General features: G+C 47.2%; 1 protein-coding gene across 1 annotated transcript in view; it reads left to right on the forward strand.

Moving 5' to 3' along the window:
* Positions 1-23,282, forward strand: part of eif3hb (eukaryotic translation initiation factor 3, subunit H, b) — a 74,568-nt gene that overhangs the window by 2,716 nt on the left and 48,570 nt on the right. The window contains exon 2 of the mRNA XM_036515586.1: positions 19,681-19,837. Within this exon, the coding sequence (XP_036371479.1) occupies positions 19,681-19,837 (157 nt within the window). The remainder of the gene's footprint in view (positions 1-19,680; positions 19,838-23,282) is intronic.

Raw genomic sequence — 23,282 nt, forward strand, 5'->3', positions numbered from 1 at the left:
TGCCACACCAGACCCATTTCCTTCAAAAAAAAAAAACATAATCAGAGAAGGGGAGCAATCTTTGATTGCGAAATGAATTAAGGCCCTGCTCAGTGCTGTCTAGATTAATGGCATGCTGTCTCACTGGGTGCACTCCTGTACTTATGTTTGGGACTTCTAAAATATCCCTCATGACTGTCAAGTTGGGAAGAATTATGTTGGGGGTGCATTGAGTGTCTTGTAAAAAGAAGTCTTGTAAAAAATAAAATGCAGCTATTGTCAAAATTAAAAATTGGTTTCAAAGTGAGATTTCAGAGATCCCCTGGGATGACCTCGTGTGCCTTACATGCCCAAGGGTGAGGGGGGTCATTTTTGCTTGGTGAAATTCCAGCATTTCATTCCATTATAGCCAGTTCTGTGTTCCACACTGACCCTCACTGCTGCCATGCAGTGTTCCCTTCTGCTCTCACACAACTCACTTTGATCTTTTGATGTGTTGATTGCCAGTTTCTATCCACTCAGGATAGGAATCAAAAAATAGCCTTGCTGACCCACCCCAGCTAACCCCCGAAATGACATACACCATGCGATACTAACAAGGACGCTCAACGGGACCATTGTGGCTATCATAAATGAACATTACCAGGTGGTTTGGAAGAGGTCAAAATAATCTAAAAAATCAACACATTGGGTCAAACTAATCAGAACTGAACTGATGCATGGTTTAATCTGAATGTGTTTTGAGTTCTCATGGAACAGAAATGGTTCTTTCAGCATAACGGAAGATGAAATCAGCTCAGGAGTAAAGTAGGCTATTGAAGTCTAAGTAAGGAGAGTGTTTGAGAGCTGGACCTTCAATAGAATGGACAGGGTGTAACCCCGAATCAGGTTGTGTTTGATACGTCCGTCTGAATTATCATGAAGCACCTCAGTCGAATGCTAATCTTGATAAAATAAAATTCTCTCAAATGTCAGTCTTTTTGTGTTCTACCTTATCGAGAGATTTGATTATAATCAAATTCAGAATGACAGTTTATTACATATTTACTGGTTTTTATGTTTAGTTGGTTGTATCTAATTGAATCGTATTTTATTGAATCCTCAAATCAAGTCTTACATGCATGGATACCATATGGGAGGTATCTGTGCATACCAAATCACTGAATCAGGTGTTTGATAATAAAGGCAGAGGAAAGCAGTTTGTAGGAAGGGTTATCCCTCTTGTAAGCCATGTCTTCTGAGATGTAGCAGTGTGGCATAGTGATATGGAACGGGCTTGTATCTGAGAGGTTGCTGGTTTGATTCCCTGCTGGGACACTACTTGTTGTACCCTTGGGCAAGGTACTTAACCCTCAAGTGCCTCAGTAAGTATCCAGCTGTATAAATAGGTTACAATTCTATCCATGTAAGTCACCCTGGATAGTAATGTATGTAATGTATGCTAGGTAGCAGAATAGCGTATCAAAGAATGTACATTTAGTACCAGATATGAAAAGGTAGATTTTGAATTCTAACCAGCACAGACTGTGCTACAACGAGTGCTCCCTGACCATGGGAGTGTGGGAGGTCCCGCCCATTCACCGCTGGAGTCGCGCCTGTGCCCGAATTCCTCTCCCGTCCTTAAGCGCCTGCAGCATGCCTTTGTTGAGTGGATGTTAACGAGCAGATGTCCTCCTGATTTTACAAATGGATGACGTGGAGGGCATGACATGCTGCATGTGTTGGGGTTAACCTCCGGAGCCTGTTCCAGGGCTCACGCTGTGCCCCGACAGCTATTGTTCCCACAGGGAAGCAGGCTGCAAACACTGGTCCCAGGTCAGCGTCAGCTGCGGCTCTGACAGGCACTTTCTCCTTGCACAGGGGCAGCCGAGCGGGGACGTGGAAAATGCTGTGAGCCTTTAGTAGCAGAGCATCATTTCTGGATGAAACATGAGCTAGGAGAAAATAAATGGTATTTGCTCTGCATGCAGTGAAATGCTTTTTCTTCTTTCCAAGGGCATTCTGCATTCTGAGTGTAATAACGGCCAACACCAAAAATCTGGGCGATCTGAATTTTGTAGGTGAAACACTTTTCCTGTGTTGCAGGCTGGCTGCTCAATTGTCTGTTGTAGTGGTGAAATGCTGGCCCTCAGCTATTCCCTATTCCCTTTGACGCTCAGCTTCAAGGGCCCAGGTTGCGCCTTTCAGAGCATTTCTCTTCTCGAAGTGAACTTCACATGGTATTTTGGATTCCGGTCTTTTTCACAACTGTAAGGTCGCAAATGAAATCACGCTGTGGTCTGCAACAACTGAATTTGAAAACTGAATTTCCTGCTTGATAGAGAGAGAACCAGCCTGATTAAATGATAATGGGCTGGATGTTTTACAGGGCAGCCATCAGTGCAGTATTGTCACAGTTCTGTAAGGACCTGTTTTCAGGGCCTTCCGGATGCTTGCGTTTGAGTTTGCGTTAATAAGAGTACAGCATTTTTGTTAGCGCAGATAAATCCTGAAACGCATGATGGCAGATGGAATGAATAATTGTGTGCCATGGATGTGGGTGGCTGGATATCGGTAGACTGAGAAGGCGATGACCTGACCTGAATATCAGTATTCTGTGTTTCTTGTATAACACTGCTGCTTTTAATAGCTTAAGATTGCATTGTGTGAGGTAGAAATAAGCTTAGTTTGGGTGCAGAGTGGTGTTAAGGGGCTAGCTTTGCACTCTTCAGCGGTGTGTGTCTGATTTCCTGCTGTATAGGTTTTCTGGCGCCTTTAGTTCCGGCCTGTCTTAATGTAACATTCCCCCCCGACTGCACTGTATTGGTCGGCCCCTGCGGGTACCTGCTGCTGTTTCTCACCCTGTCACAAATCCTCAAACAAAGGTCGCTGGAATGGTGGCCTTGGCTTCACAAGTTGTCGACGGTGTCTGTCATCCCAGAAACGGGACAGCGCTGAGCGGTGCTATAGGCAGAGGTAGAAAACCCCGGCTTCAGAAAGTAAAAGTCCTACCATGTATTTGTTCTAGCCGTTCACTAAACAAGGTGATTTCACTAATTAGCTCCTCTACCTGGCTGAAAAGTTGTGCTAATTAAATTCAGCTGGTGTAGTGCATGGGTGGAGCAAATACGTGGCAGGACTTTTACTTTCTGAAGCCAGGGTTTTCCACCTCTGGCTATAGGGACATGCCCTCCATCACCCATGCTTCTTTAACGCTTCCTTCCCACAGTTCATTCAACATCATGCTTGGCGTGTGTTCATTTGTGTGCTTTGTATATTTTATTGTATTCATCATTTTCTAATGGTGGACTCATAGCCACGTATGTGAGTTTGGGTGTGTTTGGCTGGCAGCAGTATCACTGTGTGCGCCCCTTAATTGTTTTCCCTGGGTTTTTCTGCTACATGCTGTTGGATGCTGTTTTTTCCCATTCAGTGCTAACATTGTTAAACTGCTCTGCCATATGGCTGCCGTGTTTCTGATCTCATTAGAGAAAAGCAAACGGCTGTCAGGTAGCGGGTTCTGCTCCGTTCAGGCAAAGGGGGGGGGGGGGCACCCTCTGTTTCCCCAGTACATGCAGGCCATGCCACCTCAGCCTTGTTTTTACTCTCTGCCCTCCGCAATTTCCAACCAGCTTTCCCCTCTACAGACTGCCCGGGCATCCCAATGGACAACGCTGTCAGAATCTCCACCTGGTAATCTAACCAAAAGGGCGCACCAGTCTTTTAATTGGAAGTTTTGTCTTACCTGGTTCTGGATGAACAGTCCCTGAGCTTTGCTGTTAGGGAGGGCTGGCTACCCACTGTAAATGTATCAAAATAAAACAGTTGGATTACTGCTATGAGCCAGGCCGACGGTGGGTCTCATTGATTTTCTCTGCCTTCTGTTGCCTCATTTCTCCTTAAGTAAGAATTTTTCGGCCCGTTTCCTTTGGCTCTGAGGTATCGGATTTGTGTCCCTTGCGGTTTTCGCAGTCATTTTCTTTCTGCCACACAAAAGCGCCGAAGTAACCTTTTCTGTTTTGTGCTTGTTTTTGTTTGTGGGCTCTGACCGAGCATCGCCACAAGGGGCTTGTCGCCAGTCCCTGCTGATGTCACCTTTCATTTCGACAAAAGGTCACATGTGCATGGCCCACGCCTTCTCCCCCCTTGAGGCGCCCAGACACCCCTATTCCCCCCACACTCCATCAGTTTCAGAAGCCGCTCTTCAGCAAAGGGTCCTGACATTACCCCTGCACCCTCCACCTCTCCTCAGCCAGTGTTAACTTTTAATCACACTCTTGGCTTAAACCAATTATGGGTGCGACGAGGGACCCTTATAATTAACCTCGAACAAAACTTTTGAGTGTCGGTGATTAAAAGAATGAGGGGGACTTGAGCTGTTTATTTTCTTTTTTTTTTTTTTTTTTTTTTTTTAGCAGACGAGCCTGTTTTTTATTCTTCCTGAGGGGTGACTGTGGGGCCAGGATGCTGAGGCAGTGGTGCAGCCTTTCCCTCCCTGCAAACAGCTGCTGATCATAAATCAATCGTTTTACTCCAGATGTCACAGAACTGAAGTACAGATTTTGGGAAGGAACTGCCGACAGCCCACGAATAACAATGCTGGCTGATGCGAAATATTCCCATTCCTCTCTCTCTCTCTCTCTCTCTCTCTCTCTCTCTCTCTCTCTCTCTCTCTCTATCTATCTCTCTGTTGCCAGGAACCTCCATTGATGGCTATACTCTTGAACAATATGCAGCTTTAGTGGAGAATTAAGCTCCCAAGGCAAAGATACCATGTGTAGGACACAGCACTGTTCCAAACCTAATCCATATATTAATATGGGAACTACAATGCCACCTAGAGGCAATGGAGTGAAGAGCATGTGTGTGTTATCAGCAGTGTGAAATGCTGCATTTTTAACTTTCTCTTTATGACGCTAGACGCGAGAGATTAAGCTGACAACATGAGGGTGCATCTGCAGGAGCACGTATCAGGACGTGGCCCAATGCGTCTGCCGAAATGATGAATCGTGACTGCGAGCACGCTCCAGGCTCCAACTCGTGCCCGTCCCGGGGGCGCGGCAGGCACGAGGGGACGCCTTTCTCTCCTGTCTGATCCTGGCTGGTGCTGCACAGCCTTTCATTCAGGCTGTGTGATGACCTCTCCCCCCCAGCGGGAGGCTGAGTAATTGGCTTCCTTGTACCAGCCGCAGAGCTGTTATCTCTCTGTATCAAAGGCGCTTTAATTAGGCGGGCCGTGGCTTGCGGAGAAAGGCACCGCTTTCACCATATGTTCAGAGATGACGCTAATCTGGGCTTTGTGTTCCAGCTGCACTTTTCCTAGCTTTAGAGAGGCCTCACTGCTAAATACGAGCGAAAGGAACGAGGCCTGCCTTGCGGCGTTGCCTGAGAGGGCACCAGCGGCACTTGGGTTCGAGGATGGGCGTGGCATCAACTTCCAGGTGTGTCGATACATGTGTGTCATCTCTGACTGGCCGATCAGAAAGCAGCGTTTCAGACATGATGCTTTGCCCCCGAGAGAGTTCAACCAATAGTGTCACAGTGAGGTTACAGGGTTAAAACATATCCTCACCTAGTGTGCTGTAACCGAGTGCGGGATTTCATGGCATGCAGGTATGAGGTCTGTGTTGCTGGCGTACAAGCCGCATGAGGCACTGCAACAACAACAACTACAGCAGCAGCAGCAGCAGCACACAGTGCCACTTGTCACTGGGCCCTCTGGGGTCCTCAAAGTATGGGCACAGTGATAAGGGGAGGGTGACAGGAGCATACTGCTGATGTGTTCAGCTTCATTCTGAACACGGATGTAATCCACGCCACCCAGGCCCCTGAAGCAGCCCTCTGGCCTGGCTGTCACAGTTGTGGGGCCAAGCTGGCCTACTCTCCCTGGAACTGTGGCGTGTGGTCACCGGGACCCATACTGAATTCAGAAGCATCTCCCAGGCTTCTTTTTTTGTCATTGTTTGGTTTGTTTTTTTTTTTCCTCCTCCCACCACTGCGGGACTGTAAAAAAATGAAGATTTAACCTGAGTTGATCGCCGCTGGTTTCCGTTGCTTGGGTTTCTCGGCTCAATTTCGCTGTTTATTGTTCCCTTCGTTTTTTTCTTCCACAGAGAGCTCTTGGAGCAGTGCTGAACTTTTGTGGCTGTTTAATGAATACATACATAAATAAACGTATAAAAAAGGTGGATTAACATCTCCTACTCCAGAGTGGGTAAGCTGCTTAAATGAAAAGCCCTACAAATCCACACAAGGGAGAAATGTATCAAGTTGATGTTCTCCTTTTATTTATTTTTTTATTTCTCCTTTCGTTTTATGGTACAGAGTAGTTACAAGCTAACTTTTGTGATCTGAGAGCAAGAAATTTTATACTTCTGAACATATTTCAGAAAGGCACTTTGGTCAGTCAGTCAATAGAGTCAATTTTAAGACATTTCTGAATCTGCATGGCACCTCCCACATGGGTCATTCTCTGACTTTGTGTGGCAGGTCTGCGTTCATTTTAAGCTATTGTTTCTCTTAAATACTGCAGAGGAACAAGGCTGTAGACGCGGTGACTTTTGAAATGAATCTTCTCTACGTGGTCCTTAAGAACAGGCAGTTAAAGTTCCCAAGCCTTCTACCCTGCAGTCAGTTCGGCTAGTGTGGTCTGATCTCACTCCAAGCAAACCTGTCGAGAGGGGGAGTCACAGCCAGTTAAGCTCGACTATACAATGCCTAGCACAGCAAAAAACACAGCTAATTAAACACAAATTAATTTTTTGCATTTCCTACTCTGCTCTGTGTACAAAATGTTCTTGCTCAAAGTATCGGGTCGAAGGGGGATTTTTTTCCCCTTTAATCACGCGTTCCTCAGAGAACATTGCGCTGCCTGTGGCGGTAGTGTGGTGCTTAGTATTGTGGGGACAGAGTGCGGTGCTTAGTATTGTGGGGACAGAGCTTGGCCTGGGAAGCCTCTGTCTGCTACTACGAACAGTGTTGAGCAATGAACGAGTGATAGCGTACAGTGATGACACATTTGGTACCTTGGTGTCCTATTTTAGGGGTTGGAATGGGACACATTGGTTCAGCAGGGCACTTGTTGGAGGAGTACCAGGCAGGTTGGAATTTGGGAAAGGGGACACCATGTCATGGAACGTTGCCCAAGGTATCCCATCACTTAGCTGATCATTTGTAGTGAATACATTGAAATGACCATCCTATTACAGATGGTACAGTGTTGTTCTGTAGGTCTCCATGAATGCATTATATTCTGAGTAATGGCAGTCGTTTTTCTTAAAAAAATTATGTGATTGATTTAAGACTGCATAAATATTATATTGAACCCTTCCTTGGCAAAAACTGCACTTCAGAATGGACGGACATGGGGGGCTTGAGATTAACTTGCTTTCAGATGGAAATTGATTTTTCATTTTTCATGGATGGTAATTGGGCACTGTTGTTTGACGTGTGCTGTATTAAACAAATAAATGTATTGTTTCAGTTAGTCTGGAGTCCAAATAAAATTCAAATTCTGTCAATTCATCAGATTTTTTTTTTCCTCTCGGGGACCTCTCTGATCTTTTTGTGTCTGGATTGTGTAAAATGACCAATGACTGCGTGCCAATGACTGAAAATGCAATGTGCAAAAACCCTGAACCATCATAATGCATAGCTGCTGATGGTGCTCAAAGAATCTGCAAATTAGAGTATACACACATGCACATGGACAGACATACACAAACGCATTTGTATCTGAGGTGTCACTAGGGAAAGAAATCCCATCTCACGTTTTATGAGTCAGAGCCCTGCAGTTCCCCCATGGTGTCAGCAGAGGGCAGAAGTGTCCCACTGAAAACTCTGTGCCTGGTGTGACGCAGAGGAGAAGAAAAGATAAATCGACCCTGAGTCTACTTTAAAAAACACAAAACCTTGTTGCAGTGGTAGAGTTTGCTTTTCTAATGGGGGAGGGGAAGGCGGGTGCTAGTCATTTCCTCCAGAGAGGTATTATATGTTAGCTTAGCCGGTATTAGCTTACCCTTATCTGAGGTGGCTTATGTAACTGGCTTTTTTTTTACCCATTATCCATTTATACATTAACATTTTTACTGTACAAACTTAAATGCCTCTCCAAAGGTACTTTAACTGGGATTTCAACATACTTCGTATTGGTTAGAGGCTGATGTTCAAAAACGCCACCCCTCTGGTCCGCACCTTCTTTGGCGACATGTTCTGCTTGGCCCCACGCTCCAGAAAGGTGTGCCTCTCTGTATGGCCTAAGGGGGGAAAACGGGGTGGAGGAAGTAGGTATGGCAGTAACTATCTCTGCTTGGGAAGAGGGAAATACAGCATCAGAATGTGACAGCACAGTGCATACTAAATCTCTATTGCCTCAGACAGCGGTGTGTGGCTCTTAATTTTTCTTCAACAGAACCCAGTGAACAAAGAAGTGTTTATATATAAAAATTTTGAAATGTATTAAGGTGCTGATTCTGGTTGAGTGTAGTTATTAAATGATATGGTATTTGGACACTAAGTAGAAATATGAGTAGCTCTGCAGGCTTGGGAGTGAGGGTTAGGGCTCTCTGCACCTGATACAAATGTGGTAAAAATGGCACCTTGACTCAGTGGCTCTGAGAGGAGAAGGGGGCGGAGTGCTGCCACATCCATCAGGTTTACTGCGGCCTGTAATGCCATTAGCCAGGTGCCAGCGGAGCACTATTAAACTGTGCAGAATGGAATTAAAGCACGCATGACTCACGTCGTCCCTCAACGATGCGCTTTTCAGGAGTGTTACGCTGGAGGCCGCTACAAGCACACCCTCTGGACCTGGCAGACTGGCCTCCCGGTTGAGCGTTGGCTATCTGTGGGGTGCAGCTTGGTGCTGCGCTCGAGCGCAGGGGTCGACCAAACTCGGCACTGCTGCCAACAGCAGTGGAGTGGCTTTGAGGGACGGCTGAAGCACCCATCTCTCTGATTAGGCAGTCTGCGGGCATGGCCGTAGCCAAGGGGGAGCAGTCCCTCTCACCATGTTAAAAAGCCAGCTGTTTGTGTTTTTTTTTTTTTTTTTTTTTTTTTAACCGGCTCACAGGATTATCTCCAACTATGGGGGAGAGGTAAGAAGGGGGGCGAGGAGTGGGGGGGGGGGGGGGGGGGTTGCTTAACTTTCATCCACTGACTTTGTCTCATCCTGGTGTTAATAGGATGCAAAGTGATGCGTTTTTTCCCCCCTACTTGATTAAGCAATTGGCCTAACCTTTGACGGCAGCGTTGATTAAAATCCTCACGGTTTATCGTGGTAATTAGACATTTTCGTGTAGCGCGCTGAGAGGCAATCAATAAGCGATCTGAAATAAGCATCTGTTCTGTCTGAATTGGCATTCTTTTAATTACTGCTCTGATCAGCAGAACCTGCGAGACTGACTGAACCGGGCATGCCAGGCCCGATGCCCGAAGTCCCTGGGGCTGGCCCTTCCTGGCCGAGGCGGGCCAGGACCCTGCGCACCTGGACACACCCAGTGTGTCAAGTTACCTTCAGTTTGCACCAAACGTAAAGAACATGCTAGTCTTTACAACACACAGGACTGATAGCTGCTAAGGTTTAATATGAAGGGATATAGCCCTGCACCATTACCTGTGTATTTCTGTTCATGATTCTCTTACAGACTGATCTGTTCTTTTACATCTTTAATACTGTGACTGTGTCAGATCACCTCATGTACTGCTATGTCAGATAAAGGGAAAAAAAGTAGAAAAATAAAGGTTCTTGACCCAAGAGTCCAGCCCAAGAGCTGACCTGCGCGCCCATTTGGAGAGCTGAGGAGGCGGAGCGCAGCACTGGGTGCGGTAGATTAATGGCTGGGGGTGAAAGACTTTATTCCCTGTAAACTCGGCGCACTTGTGACGCGGGCGTAAAAGAGATTGATGGCCGCGTCGCCGGGGGAGCATGCCGCAGAGAGGAAGCAGGCAGAGAGATGAAGAAATCCCAGCGAGTCCTTGAGAACGCCCCAAGCACTGGCAGACACGCCGGCCAGAGTCACGGCCCAGCTTGTCCCGGGACTGTCCTGGGACCCAACGGGGATGGAGACCTCCAGTTCCGGTCACGCTTCGCCACATTGCTCGTCTTCCCCCAGAGTTTAGACTCCAGCTGAAAAAGTATCTGTCTGAACCACGAGCCACCTCACTGGAATCAGTGCGATCCATTCCAGCAGGAAAGGACCGCACTGATCATAAGGGATCATAAGGAAATGTCACCTTTACAGGACAAGTGTGATACTTGGTGCCTGTTCCTCTACTGTAATTAAGGGTGGGTGCATGTGTGTATGTGTGTGTTTATGTGTGTGTGAGATTGAGATGATACAAAGTCTTTCCATATCAAGTGTAGAGAGAGGTGAGGGATCGGGTATACATGGCAGCTGGGTGGCCGAACTAAGCTGGAAAGTTGATAATTCCTGCACCGTTGGACCATGGACCAGGCTGTGAGAGGGGGCCTGTGTAGCTTTGGCATGCTTTGTAGCCGCTAGCTGTAGCTCTTATCAGCACGGACACAGGATCTTTCCTGCTGAATGGGTTCAAGGTCACGGTGCTGAAGCAGCTCCCTTTCCGAGCCGCTCTGACAGGCGACTGAGTGCAGCCACTTTTACAGCACTGGCAAGAGCCATGGTGGGGAGGGGGAGGAGGGGGTTGCCATGTCTTTGCAGGACGTAGCAGCCTGGGAGACTGTCAGCTATGGAGAAAACACTTACCTGCCTCGCCAGTGCCCTCATGGGGGCAGCTGGAATTATCAGGGCAGGTTTTCATTGGAGAGCTTGAGGCAAAGCACGGCTGGGCTCTACCTGGGAGTTGATCCCATGGCCGACTGTTTCCCTTATGACAGGTGGATAAGATAAGCAGTGATTTTCATACTATCTATATACTAAATTTATATTATACTTTAATACATCATTTCTGTACTGGTTGATGGAGTTTAGCTTGTGAGCTACACTGCAGCCACTCCGAGTGTAATGTGCATCATAACTGGTTGTAAAATAGAAATTGCTGTTTTGCCTTTCATATTGTATCCTGTTAATTACAGGCGGCGTATAATGCAGCAGATGAGACTGAAATAGCCTGCTGCTGAAATATTGTGGAAATGGTAAATACATGATAGACACGTGCCACTAAGGAGATAAGCAGTGCTTTTAAAATTGCAGCCTAGTCATGAACCTCAAACAGCCACCATCAATCCAGTAAGCAAGTTGAGATGTTTGCTAGGGAGTACCAGTGCATGAAAGAAACCTGTAAGCCTGGAAACACGGTAGCTAACTGCCTTTGTCTGTAAATCCCAGCAGGGGGAAAAGACAGTCCTCTGCGACATGTGTTTAAAAGCAGGGGAGCCGGCACGTGCCCTTTAAGTCTGCAGGGGCGGTGGAAGCAGGTGCACGGCTTCCCTAATTAGCCCCAGTGGTCATTTTGGGAGTGGCGCTACAGAGTTGAGCTGAAGCATCTCCTTTCCCGGCATTCAGCTTGAGACCCACTTCTGCCCCTCGCATCGGTTTGGAAGGTTGGACCTGCTGCTCTGAGACGGATGTTCCGTCTGTTTTTTTTTTTTTTTTTTTTTTTTAAAAATGCTTGCCGGGAGTTCCTCAACCTGAACGCAGCCACCTGGAGGCCAGCAGCACAGCCAGGTCTGCCGGTGACTTTGGGAAGCTGGCCTCGTTTCTGCTTATGCAGCTGTTTCTCACAACCAAGCGAAAAAACAGGTCACGACAGGGGGGGGGGGGGGGGGGGGGGGGGGGGGGGGGGGGGGGGGTGGAGAGAGAACAATGCGAAGAAACAAACCAAAAAAAGCCACTGAACCCCCCCCCCCCCCAAAAAAAAAGCAGATTCATCTAAACTCAAGACTAAAATGCAAAATGGGCAGAATAGTTTTGGAAGTTGAGGGCTAATGACATCCCTGTTGGGGCTGGCACTGTGGTCAGGCCTGACAGAAGGAGAAGGAGACTGCGATGGCCTGGATGAATGAGCTGCAGTTTGGCCGTCTTTTAGCCACTGGCTCATAAAAATAGAAGTAAGGGGACATTAGGGTGTTTATTACTTGAGGGAGGCATTTCATCATACTATTACTGGTAGAAACACTATCATTTCAGGCGGTTGTTTATGTTGAAGGTGTTCTTCGAGTTAGATGGTTTTTAAGGTTGCTTTAGCAGGGCAATGTCTACTAAACCGCTTTCTTGTAAATTAAATGATTTTTTAAAAAGCTTTATTTACTCCAGCCTTTCCAGAAGCACTGACCTTGTAATCTAAAAATAATACTTATAAGGCATTTGCCTTTCCTGCTCTTGTTAACATGCTTGTTTGCTTTCATTCTTGGATGTTTAAAATGGCCGAATCAGTAGCATCCTTGCTAACTGTAATGGTAAATATATACTGTACATATTAGGTTTGGGGTTTGGGCTGTGTAAATTAGGCTCACCAGGCTTGGCTTAGACCTGCTGTTTATCCTGCTGCCAGTACTAGTGGTGTTGCGGCTGTGAGAAATCAAAATTTTGGCAATCTCAATGGAGGAATTTGGAATTTTATAAGGTGGGACTAGGAGCCCCTCTGATTATACTGAAACAGTCTGGCGAGCTGTTTGTCTGCTGCAAGGGACAGACAGGCCAGGAATATCCAAACATGCAGCTCTATGAGAGAGAAGTTTTTTTTTTTCTCCTCCCTGGTGATACAGTGGGAAAGCCTGTTTATATTTCTAGCCAGCTAAGCGCCACTCAGTGATTGGTAAGAAAAAAAAATTGCAGGTGAGCTTCAGGGTTCCCATTAAAGCTTACCGGTGTGCGTATCGGTGTAGAGGGCTCCGCGCACCGCCATAAGCAACACTAGCTACCTCAAACACCCTCAAAAAAGCTCCGACCCACAGCGGGGAGAGGGTCAGTGCCAGAAAAATTCAGCTTGCTCCTTTAGAGCTGAGCAAAACAAGTTTTAATGAACGATCAATAGGAGACTTCAGGGATAAGTTCTTTTACTTATTTATCCTCTTATTTAATATGCATTTCCTTTTCCTGTGCCTGGGCCAAGGCTGTGCTGACCCACTGAGCAGCACTGATGATGTCTGTAGGAAGAGTGGCCTTGGGTATGGGCCGCTCTTATTTTTACTCACAGTTCCAGACAGCTGCAAAAACCTCCCTAGAGTCTGTGTGTGAGTGTAAGTGTGAGTGTAAGTGTGAGTGTAAGTGTGAGTGTAAGTGTGAGTATGAGTGAGTGTGAGTGAGTGTGAGTGTGTGTGAGTGTGTGTGAGTGTGTGTGAGTGTGTGTGAGTGTGTGTGAGTGTGTGAGAGTGTGTGAGAGTGTGTGAGAGTGTGTGAGAGTGTGTGAGAGTGTGTGAGAGTGTGTGAGAGTGTGTGAGAGTGTGTGAGAGTGTGTGTGTGAGAGTGTGTGAGAGTGTGTGTGTGAGAGTGTGTGAGAGTGTGTGTGTGAGAGTGTGTGAGAGTGTGTGTGAGAGTGTGTGTGAGAGTGTGTGTGAGAGTGTGTGTGAGAGTGTGTGTGAGAGTGTGTGTGTGAGAGTGTGTGTGAGAGTGTGTGTGAGAGTGTGTGTGAGAGTGTGTGAGAGTGTGTGAGAGTGCGTGCGTGTGCGTGCGTGTGCGTGCGTGTGCGTGTGTGTGTGTGCCTGCGTGAGTGTGTGTTTTTTTTGTTTTTAATCATCACCTCCAGAATGTGGTTGCAATCCATTTTAATCAAAGGAATGGAAGTGCATGTATCTCGACAGATGAAAGTTGGTAGACAGTGATGAAACTGTTTGCAAGTTGATGTTTCAGACCGGAACATAACGCTGTGGTGTGAGCAAGGTATCACCGTCATCTCACAGCTGCCCTGCAGGAGGTTTGACATAGCACTTACTGTAAATAAGTATACATTTGCAGATAACATACTCAAGTCTCCCAAAGTCAGAGTGTGAGCTCTGCATATGTTAAAACAGGTCTGAGTGCAGATAGCCTGATTATTGTGCTGCCTCCCCTAGGTGGGGATGTATCATGTTGCAGTATGAAAAAAAAACAAAACCAACCAAAACTAGACGATGGAGGCAAATTTCCATGATATAAATAGAATATATGAAGCTGTAAATTTCAGGGGAAGAAGCATGAAAGCAGGATGTAATATTTTACTGCAGGCTTTTGAAGGGCCTCTAAAGCTGACCTGAGAGCATAGGGCCTCAGAGCCCAGCCTCCATCTCTCCTCGCACAGCTAGACACAATACCTGAGGACCAGCAGGCTGGGGCTCTAGATGCCCATCTTTATTTTGGCTGCGGCTGGAAACCATACTCCCACAGTACACTGAAGCAGTTTGTGCAGGTGGGCGCTCTTTGCTACAGGTGCGCACACTCTTGCGTAAATGCAGCCTGTTAGTGAATGTCCCAATGCTAAAGGCAATGGGAATTGGAAAGCACTTCAAAGAGATCGTTTTCTCAGTGCGGTCCCAGCCTTAGTTTGCCATTCTGATTAACAACTGTCAAAGTCACAGCAGTCACAAATAGATCGAAAGGCATAAGTCATTCGGAGCACAAGCAGAAAGAAGTCATCTTGGTTTATGTGCCGAATTGAAATGTTGTCTTAGTCTCATCTTTTTCAGTGCATATTTTCCCCAAAGCAGCACCTATAAAAGCGGCTTTGATGAGGCACAGCGGAGAATGTGGGCAGAGGCTGGAATGATGTGCTATTCTTAATGATGAGTCGCTCTTAACAGTGCAATCAGAACATTGCAGTGGCTGTTCCAAAAAAAAAAAAAAAAACGGTGCTGCACACCATCACAGAACCTTACAATTTTTGGAAATTGGGGCATTGAGCAATGAAGGTTTAAGTGGAGGAAGTACAGCCCTAGTGATATTACATTGAATGTTGAATCGGCTGTTATATTCTGTATAGCCAACCCCCGCCCCCACCTCGGCCTCTTCGGCCACATCTCCATCATGCTTGTCACTGCCTACCGCCTTTTGCTGAAGTCCAGGAAACCAACAACAAAGACTATCACTGTGTGGCCCAGTGGCGCTGCCTCCATGCTCCAGGACTGTTTTGAATGTACTGACTGGCAGATCTTCAGAGAGGCAGCAACAAGCGCTGGAGATGTGGACCTGGAGGAGTATACGTCATCCGCTACATCAGCAAGTGTGTGGATGATATTACCACTACCAGAACAATTACCATCCACTATTTTTTTCTATGTAGTATTGCAGTTTTGCACAATAAATGTTCTTAAAATAACTCTGTACTATGTGAAATATGTCCTAGAAATACAGTTGAGTACAGTAATAGCTGCCGTGCAGTTGCCATACCAGTGCTTTAACCCCTCAGAAGCATCTATATTGACATTTTAAGAAAAACGAATATACCGTTATATATACCATTACCATCTGTGCTTCAAATTATACCGTGATATAAATTTTAGGCCATACCGCCCAGCCCTAGTCCGAGTACAGGCAGGAACTGGAGGCCTGGTGCAAAGTAAACAAGCTCTCCATCAATGTAAAGAAAACAAAGGAGATGATTGTAGACTTTAGGAAGATTGAGGTGGTCTCCTGCTTTAAATACCTGGGGATGCACATCTCTGACAACCTCACCTGGAGCACCAACACAGCCAGCATAGTGAAGAAGGCCCGCCAACGCCTCTATGTCTTGAGCAGGCTGAAGCACGCTGACCTTGGCACCTCAGTCCTCATCTCCTTCTACAGGTGTGTGGTGGAGAGCATCCTCACTTCCTGCATCACTGTGTGGTACGCTAACTGCTCTGCTGCAGACAGACAGGTACTGTAGTGGCTGGTAAAGACTGCACAGAGGATCATTGACAGCAGCCTACCCAGCATCAGTGACATTTACAGCAGCAGGTGCAGGAAAAAGGCCTCCTGCATCACCCACCCTGCTAACGGACTGTTTGCCACCCTCCCTTCAGGCAAGAGGCTACGCAGCATCAAGGCCAGAACCACCTGGCTGAGGAATAGCTTCTTCTCTGACGCTGTGAGACTGACAAATTCTATATCTCACTGAACAATTGCTGCTATTATTATTACCATTACTCCACATCAGGACATTATTACTCCATACCAGGGCATTGCTGCAATTTGAAATTTTTTGCAATTTGAAAACGATGCTATGTCGGTTTATCTTTTAGATTTTTTAAAGTCTTATTCCTTTCCTCACACTCTGCTCACTTTATACTCATATTTATATATTTATTTACTTATTTTTATCTTTACTGGTGTTAAATTGTGTGCTGCTTCTTTGATTTTATTATTGCTATTACTGAACCGGGACCTGCATACCTCATTTCATTCCCTGAACATGTCCTGGAATGACAATAAAACATCCTTATCCTTATCCTTATAGAGGTACACATTTTGCCCATTGCCTGCTTCATGAGAGCTTTATCGGTGAACCTTTTCAAATTCACCCTCAACGTGCATGTTTCTTCCCTGCAGCGAAACAGTCAGGGACCGTGTTGGGTGGGGGGGAGTTGAACCCCTCACAAAACAGAACCCCTCGAACAAAACACTCCCAGCTCTGTTTGTGAGATGTATTTATTTATTTGTGCAATGATTTTGAGTATGAGGAATACATTGCTCATTCCCTCATTCAGGATGTTCAGTCTGAGACACTTCTGTAGACTCCCTCAGAAGCCATTGTCAGCGTCTTGTACCTCATCTCCACAATGCGCTGCGCACGATCGCTTTCTCTCTCCGTGGAAAATGCCAGATTAATAATTGAATGAGGCCACGGATATAAACGCTTGTTTCTTTGCGAACACGATTTCGAATGTGCGTTCGGGAAGAATTAACCTACTTTAGAAATGAGGGGATTTGAAATCTTTACGTGAGCAGTAAATTGTACACAGGGAGCCGGCTGATAAGCGCTCTTCAAACTGCTGTTTTTTTTTTCTTTTTTTAACATTTCAAAGTGATTGCGGGGGTTTTTGTGTTTGTTTGTGCTTGTAACATTGCTGTTTGCTACACTGCGCTGTAGCCTGGCAGGCCCTCTCATTGCTCATTGCTTGTAGCACAGTGGATTGCATTCCCAAAGGAAAACCCTGCAGGAGAAAGAGGGGAAGAAAAAGTTAAATTAAATCCTCTCTTTGAAAATGCACTGCCATGTTTGTGGGATGGGCTACGATGTCCTTGCTTGTACTGTTATACACCACACAACTTCATATGCAAAAACACGGACGCAAGTTTCTGAGCCTCCCATCCCTTTCTCAATGACATGTGGGAAGTCACACCACCCCCAGCCCATAGGGCTTATCCAGAGCAGGTTGCAAAGGTGTATAAAAAGGTTAGGATGCCAAATCATCAGTGATACATCCAATAGCCAGAGTCATTATACTACATCATTGGCATTTAGCAGACGCTTTTATCCAGAGCGACTTACATCAGTTACAGGTTTTTACATGTTACAATGTTATCCTTTGTCTCAGTAAATATCCAGCTGCAGTACAGCAGCAGTGCCTCGGGAATCGAACCGGCAACCTTCTGGTTACAAGTCCTTCTCCTTAAACACTATGCTACACTGCTGCCCATTTAGCATGACATACTGCATGCTAAGCGCTGAAGTAGGCGCAACATGCTCCTGTAAGGATTGGCCATGTAGCTGTGGTCCACTGTGGGCATTTGACCAGGGTTTGTCCCTCTGCTCCCAGCACCCAGCACCAAGTCACACTGGTGTCACTCAGTCAAGTCAAAGGCCACTCCTGTCCTAACACTCAACTCCCAAAATGAGTAGTGCTGTACCTCACTGTGGTGTATATCGGCGTATAAGATAACCACAATGCAGTATGCTATCCTGGTGTTGCTGTTGTCTTAGTCATAATTATCATTTTAATTTACTCACATACAAATTTCCACTTTGAGCCTGTTCACACCATTTGTACACTTTCAGGAGAATATTCTCAAGTTGTCAGATTCATTAAATTAATCATGAAATTCTGTATCTTCATCCAAGAGGCGCAGGGTCCTGCAACATGCATCAGAGAGTCGTTATGAAAAATATTAACATTTAATGAAATTAATGATGAATTTATTCAGCTTTTGTTTCCCGTAGGACACCATGTTCTGTGAAACACTATAGTACTTTTTCACTTCAAAACATTTGGAAAGATAAGAAGCACTCATTCAGCAGATTGCCCTCAGCAGGCTGAGCTGGAAAATGCTTAATACGCCCAACCAAATGACTAGGTGACGAATGCCTCTTGCACCCAATCAGATGGTGAGTTGATAAATGCTTGTAGCACCCAATCAGAAGGATGGTTGACAAATGATTCCTTCGCCTTGTCAGAAGGCTCGTTGATGGATTATGGATGTCTGTGCACCCAATCAGACCTTCCTGGAGAGCACCCCAAGGTAGACGATGAATGTTTGAAGTTTCTGCAGAAGCCGTGGCCCCCATGAGCTGAAGATGGTATGTAGAGCTTAAGGATCAAGGAGGAAGCAGACTGCCTCTTGGGTAATGTTGCTGAGGTGGGAGGTTAGGTTGAGTTGATCGAGTAGTGTTTAACACGCACTCCAATTTGTTGGCTCGCCCTCCTGCTCTGTATCACTATACTGTTTCCATGGAGTCGAGAAGTGATACTCTCTCCAAACGTCAGGCCTCAGTGCAGATCAGAAATTGGGTGGATTGATTAGCCGTGTGGCTGCGGTGAAGCCTGGGCTCTCCGCGCTCCATGCTCCAGCACCCTAACGAGGTGCGGTGTGAACGCGGTCGGCTATGCTGAAAATCTCAAGCTGCTGAGTTGTGGCGAAGAGGGGCTTTTGCTGTCCAACCGGGCGAATGTTGCCCACTAGCAGTATTGTGTTTCTCTCACCTCTTTAAACTGGCTCAGAGCAGCGGGGTGAGCTCTGTCCAAACAAGACGCTTTAGCAGTGCGCTGTGCTTGCTGTTCTTCTCTCTCCCCCCTGACGCAGCCTCAGTCTGACCCCCCTCCATGCTGTCCTGTGTCCTTTATCTGGATGCACTCACTCACACGTCACAGTGCCTATGTAAATAAGTCTCCTTCTCCCATGGTGGTGGTAGGGCATACAGTGGTCAGGCTAGGTTGTTGTTAAACACATTGGCTGACATTAGCTGACCAGGCTGAATCACCTGTGCCTCCTCTCCAGTTAACGTGTCAGAGTCCCCTTTTGGCTATTGACCTCCTGCCCTGCGCCAACCCTGGGGGATGCAGGGGGAAGACGAGTATGGGATGGGATGGGATGTGTGAGTGAATACGGTGAGGGAATGGGGATTGAAGGCGAATGAATGGATGAGTGAATCAGGGTGAATGGGATGGGGGGACGATTGGGACGGGTGATTGAATGGGACGGCTGAAGCTGGATGATGGCCCTCATCCCTGTAGCTGGCATGACATGGCATTCCAGCAGGAGCCACTGTCCATTCTCTTATGTAAGCTGCTTCTGCTGGTGTCTGCCCTCTTCTTCAAAGGCTTTTAAACACAACAGCTGACTTGCGGTGGCAGGTCCAAGACTGACGAGTCTGTTGTTGACTTAACCTAATTCATAATATTTTTGCTTTTAGCATTTGCTTCATCTGGTTCAGTGGTTTTCATTTAGTAGCTATTGCAGAAATGAAATGGCACATTCAAACGCCTGCATCAGTCCCTCTACCTCAGACAGTGTTCGCAGTCTGATCAGAGCCTCAGCGTGGAATTCAAAGCCAGGTACTCAGCTCCTGAAGGTCTGGCTTTGTCATGCTGCCAGACCTCACCCCACCCCCTTCGTCTGTTTTGATTGGCAGGTGGTTCTGAAGATCATCAAGCACTACCAGGAGGAAGGGCAGGGCAGTGAGGTGGTGCAGGGAGTGCTACTGGGCCTGGTGGTGGAAGACCGGCTGGAGATCACCAACTGCTTCCCTTTTCCCCAGCACACTGAGGATGATGCTGACTTCGACGAAGGTAAGGGGGGGGGGGGGGGGGGCTGTGCCTCCTTTTCAGTATGGGGTTGGGTTGGGTTGGGGGGGGGGGGGGGGATCACTTTTACATACTGCACAGTCTGTGTGGCCCCGGACTTTTCAGAGATTCTCAAAACCTGTGTTCTCTCGGCGTGAGCTCCAGTTTGAACACTTGTGTGAGGCCCTGCAGTTGGAATCCTTCTCTCCTTCCCTGTGCTCAGATAGGCTCTTTTCACACATGGACTGAACAAACATGCGCCAGCCCTCCTGCACGAGCTGAGTTGTCATGCGAAGAGAAACAAGTATGAAAATGGCAGGTACGCAAAGGTGCACCCCTGTCTGGGCATGTGATTGGCCTTCCATTTGGCGTAAAATGCGCCACTCGCACCATCTCCATGGCTCGCTCAGTGGTGTCCACAGTCTTAGTGCTGACCTACCATATATATTAGGGCCTGTAGCCTGCAGCAGTGTATAAGTCTGGTTTAAGGGCTGGTTTACCAGAAATCAACTTTTAACCAATCAGCTGAAGAGGTGGGTCAGGGACAGGAAGACTGTGACAGAGTGAAGTTAGCTGCCCTTCCCCCAGAGTCAAAGCCAGTATACCACTGCACCAAGGCTAGCTCGTCGATACAATGGCCGACTGGAGAAATTGCCTTTCTGCAGGCGATGAGTGTCATAAAAAAGCACAACTGATAAGCCATGAATATTAATCGGGCAGAGATCACAGTCTAGTTTAGCTGGAATGATGTCTGCTGCGAGGAGGAAGGCCCACTTGCTCTTGATAACCGGCCATGTTGAGGACCCAAAGTCCGATAGCACCGCTCCAAATGGATACGTTCATCTCAGTGGGGAGTGTAACACTCTTCCTGCATGTGGGGGACCAGTGCGGGGGCTTAATCCTGCCCCAGACAAGCTGCAGCTGTGACAGAACGAATCACGCCACTATCTAACGAAAGAAATGGGAAGCCCTTTAGCAAGGGATCAACTGCGGGCGCCCTCAGAGGAATGGGGACGCGGCCTACCCGGTAATCCCGCCCGATGGGAAGTCCGACCTCATTACCGTACTCCATGTCCCTCCGCCCCGCAAATTAGGGCCAGTAATTACATGGGGTGCAGGCCCCAGCGCATGGAAATGACAGTAATGAGATTTCATTGTGGTCACCACCTCAGGCAATGCCCACTTCAGCTCTCAAGTAGTCTAATAACGCCTGGAGTGAAGTGGCTATCTTCCCAACCACTGTCATGCTAAGCCAAGCAGGGCCATAGTTGGGTGCAGTTATTAGCTGCAGGCAGCACAAGTGATAGTTGTTTGTGTCAGAGCGGCAGAGGAAATGCTAATTACACTGAGAGATAAAAACAGCTTGGTAATAACTACAGCAACAGAGGCACTATTACATAGTAGTGCACTTGCTTTTCTGCTTGGTAGAACACATTATAGGGCGTAAACTCACATGGTCCTCGTCTTTTTTCCGCATCCTTTTCTGTCACCATGGTCTGCAGTTCTTTTCCCCCTTCAGCTTTGAGTATGAAGCGTAGAAATCCTGAGTATTGTTTTAAGCAATAGTAGTAGTAGTTGTGTGTGTCAGAGTAATAGGCAGAATGCTAATTACTACTCACTGGATATTGAGATGCCCTCCACTTTGAAAACATAATAGGCTGTTCCAGGGATGGAAATCTGATTCAGACTTGATCAGGCCTCCTGAATGTCTGGCTGGCACTAAACCCCCAGATTGTGGATGTCGGCTGGTATCATCATTTGAGGGAAAGAGAGGGGCAAATGCACAGGTCATATTATCATCAAAGGGACCAGTCCTGAGCTTCTTGGTGCAGGAGGTGTAGCTGGGAGGCTGTCTGCATGCCTCCTGTCCAGTCGCGGATGGGCTGGCAAAATGCAGAATTGCCACCTGTGGATAGAGAAGCAGAGTAACTGGATTAGCGTGTGACCTTGAGCCCGTGGGGGAGAGGGAACCACAGTCCCCCAGCGTCAGCTGGCCCTCTCAGGCACAGTGCTGTCCCACTGATTAGGACAAACTGTCACCCATCCCCCGAGCTGGAGGAAGCACCGTGTAGCTCTCCTCCAGCGATTACACGAGCTTTGGAGCAAATTCCTGTCGAAACCGGATTTTTAGGGGCCTTCTCAGGTCCTGTCTGGCCTGTCTCTGTCACCTGGCAGCTGCTGGTGTACCTGTCAGACTGCTGTTTCAGGCTGAATTCCTCCAAACTGGCTTTGGATCACATAACCAGAGAGCAAAGCAGAGTGAAGCACATAGTTTGGAGTTACGCCTTCAACCAGAGCAGTCAAAGGCTGAAGTTACCAGTATTGTCCTGCTGTTGAATATATTCAGGGAATATCCATCTGTATTACATAGATGGTATGGAAGAACAAAGCCAGCTGTGCAGGCCAGAATGGGCATGGACGGACAAGCAAACAATGTTAATGACTCTACTCACAGGTAGAGTGTCAGCACAGTTTGGCAATTTCAGTAATGGCCAGAATGAATTAATTGTTTTTTTTTTTTTTTTGGAAAGAAGGTAATGCTTGCATTTAAGGAAAGGTGTTGTTAGAATCCCGGCCAAATAAAAAAACGGCAAACGCATCTTGCTGTGGTGGGGGTATTGATTGATTCTTAAATACAAGGCCGTCAAGAGAACGGAATGGAGGCAAATGGAGCAGCTTCCCTGGAAAGTTTGTCTGTCTGACTTTGCAGGCTGAGCCTCTTTGTTCACTTTCCCTCTCCTCCTCAGACCCGTGGTTTGCTTTTCTCCCAGCGTCCAGTGCTTTAGCACATCTTGTCCAGGTTCATCCTGAAATGCGGGGTGCTCTCTTCTGCTGAGCTCAGTGGGTGCAGGGGGTCGCAGATAAATGGGTTGCCTTTCTTTGAAAGCTCTCCCCTCTCATAGATCGATAATCTCCCAGGCACACACGGCCCTAGAAAGAGCGAGCGGCGCAAAGCCTTTGCTGTTGGAAGGCTGCCATTTACAATACGCAGCAAGTCCCGCAGGCCACAGGACGGCAGCCAGGGCACCGACAGCCCAGGTATTAACGGCAAGAAAGGGGGCGCGAGACGAAGGGGGATTAACACGGCCCCTAATCCCACCGGTGAAGCTGGCACCGCCCAGGATCGGCCGCCATTTCCCCTCCCACTCATTTGATCTCTGGCTCGGCCAGTGCCTCAAAGCCGGTCGCCTGGGAGCGCGCTGCCGAAGATGATGCTTTGAAGAAGCCTGCACTCCCTCGCAACCTTCACTCTCTGCTACTAATCCACCAGAAGAAAAGAAACAGGACAATGGCAGGTTTCTGCAGCCGTCTTAGAAGTGCCCTGCCCTGGTGAAGTTTCAAAAGCAAAGCAGAGGAATACACCTTTGACAACTTGAATCAGCCAGGGAGCAAGTTTACAGTTGCATATTGGAAACGCCAGTGTCGAAGAAAGTTCTGTGGAAAGTGCTGT

Source organism: Megalops cyprinoides, chromosome 21, assembly GCF_013368585.1.
Source record: "Megalops cyprinoides isolate fMegCyp1 chromosome 21, fMegCyp1.pri, whole genome shotgun sequence".
NCBI classification, from domain to species: domain Eukaryota; kingdom Metazoa; phylum Chordata; class Actinopteri; order Elopiformes; family Megalopidae; genus Megalops; species Megalops cyprinoides.